Below are 2,141 nucleotides of genomic sequence, written 5' to 3' on the forward strand. Positions count from 1 at the left end.
TTATTCTAAGAAGTCTTCAAAAATAGTTTAAGTAACGACACACTACTAATACACAATGAGTTCAAAACAATAAATTACACAAAGATGTAGTTTATTTTATTGTACAATTTTTGAGGTATTAACCATTTTTTGACTAAAAGTTCTTTTTTGACTAGATTTTTATTTAACTTTTTTCTTTTAGATAATATTCAAATTTTTCACCTCTCTAACATGATATTATTCGTTTCTTGAATGACTGAATTAGCTCAGAAGTATGTAGAAGCAACACATGTTCTATAAATAGTGTATATATATAACAATAACTTATACCATAATACTTTGGAAAAGGCACTTTTTGCTAAATATATAATTCGTACAGTGTTTTTTTTTTAAGTTAGTGTCGATACTTATTTGGTGCCCTCGTAGTTAACGTACGATTAAAGCAATTTTTTCTAAAAACTCCACAAATTGTACTATTTATAGTACAAAAAAAACCATTTTGATAACCAGATAATATTAGTTGTTTTTTTTATATACTTACCCAGACTATTTACTTATCCAGACGTTACGCAAAAGCACAAATTACATAGCACATGCGGCACTCACCTGGAATCCGCAAGGCAGTAGAACCTGTGGACGACCACGCAATTCTTGGCTTGGATCCATAAACAATGAAACGAATAAATCGATAAGTGAAATAAGATATATTGCTCGAAATAGGCAAAATTGCAAAACTTTTTTACAAACTCTTCGTGAATAGTCTAAGTTCATACAATCAAATATTGTACAGAACATGTCATTATAATAATAATCTAGACTATTTAGATCAATTACATATGTGGCCCAAAAAATACTTGATATTTTGCAATTTTCTTTTAGTTTGTATTAAGTGATTCTACTGTTTTATCTCATTCTTTCATAAATTCAATCGCTATGAGAGAAATTTTCCTTGAAGTTTTTCTTAAAAACATTAAAATTTATGTTAGTTATTGCATACTATAAAAAAACTATACATCTATCCCAAGTTTTATCTTTACTACCAAAATAAAAAAGGACACCATTGAAATGTTTATTATTAGTTTCTACAAAAAGTATATCATATCTTCACCATACAAAAATTTATTTTATATACAATATGTAACTTCTCAGCCAAACTTTGTACTTTGCATATATACTGGCTTCGTTATAGAGGAACACCTTTTAAACTCCTTTCTGGGATCACCAGACTTATTGTATGTAGTTATAGCACGTGTACTGTACAAAGGATATTTATTTTTTAAAATTTGTCTTTTTAGTAGTGCATGAGGATCATCGTGACCTTTGCAAAACCTATCATAATACTCCGTTTCATTAATATAAAAATCATCAGGAAGGTCGGGATGAATATTTGAATACATATATTGGTCAACAAGTTCGCGAAAGTAAAATTTTCTATAATAGTTGACACGAGTGGCTTTTTTATAAAAAACAAATTTTTTAATAAAATATGAAAACCAGAATATAATATGGAGATTATGAAGAAATATATTAAGTTCTTACTTGGTAGCGGCTGAGGCTTATGATATATATAAAAATCCCGACATTCTGTTGATAGCCTTTGTTGGCATTCCACCTTCGAGCCCATTATGGCGATTTAATTTATTTTGTGAAGAGTGAAGTTAATTTTGCATAAAAAATTTTCTAAATTGTTTGTTATCGTAAATTTTTTGTATAAAAAGCGTCATGCAAAAAAAAAAAAAATAATAATAATTTTGTTTTGATGTTTGTTACATTCGAAATTTATTTAAAAATCAAAGCCAACTTTTTTAATAAATAATTTTTTTATTATATGAAAGATGAAACTGGGAATTATATGTTATACTTAGCTCACGCTTTAATCCTATATGATGGATTTGATAAAAGTTTTAGTGCAACGACATCCATTGCTGAATGATGTATACCTTATCTATATGCTGTGCACATTTCAGCGAATTTGCTTAATATTTCGTTATATATTCACATAATGTTACTTTTCTTGTTATTGCAATTCAAAAATGATATTAAAGTTTTCATTTAAAATACAGTCCCTAGCAACTCTTTTTTGCTATAGAATACGGCACTATTATTATATCTCTTAATAACCAAGTAGTTATAAAATCTTTTCATTCCTAGAGCACCAAATC

General features: G+C 27.6%; 1 protein-coding gene across 1 annotated transcript; it reads right to left on the bottom strand.

Annotated features, from left to right (window-relative positions):
* Window positions 1–1,032: 1,032 nt before the first annotated feature.
* Window positions 1,033–1,681, bottom strand: LOC119677214. Its single transcript, XM_038088507.1, has 2 exons — window positions 1,519–1,681; window positions 1,033–1,432 (listed from the first exon to the last, which is right to left on the bottom strand). The coding sequence occupies exons 1-2, from the start codon at window positions 1,601–1,603 to the stop codon at window positions 1,125–1,127; spliced, it is 393 nt and encodes a 130-aa protein (XP_037944435.1). The 5' UTR covers window positions 1,604–1,681; the 3' UTR covers window positions 1,033–1,124.
* Between the last annotated feature and the right edge of the window lie 460 nt (window positions 1,682–2,141).

This window comes from Teleopsis dalmanni, chromosome 1, assembly GCF_002237135.1.
Source record: "Teleopsis dalmanni isolate 2A chromosome 1, ASM223713v2, whole genome shotgun sequence".
NCBI classification, from domain to species: domain Eukaryota; kingdom Metazoa; phylum Arthropoda; class Insecta; order Diptera; family Diopsidae; genus Teleopsis; species Teleopsis dalmanni.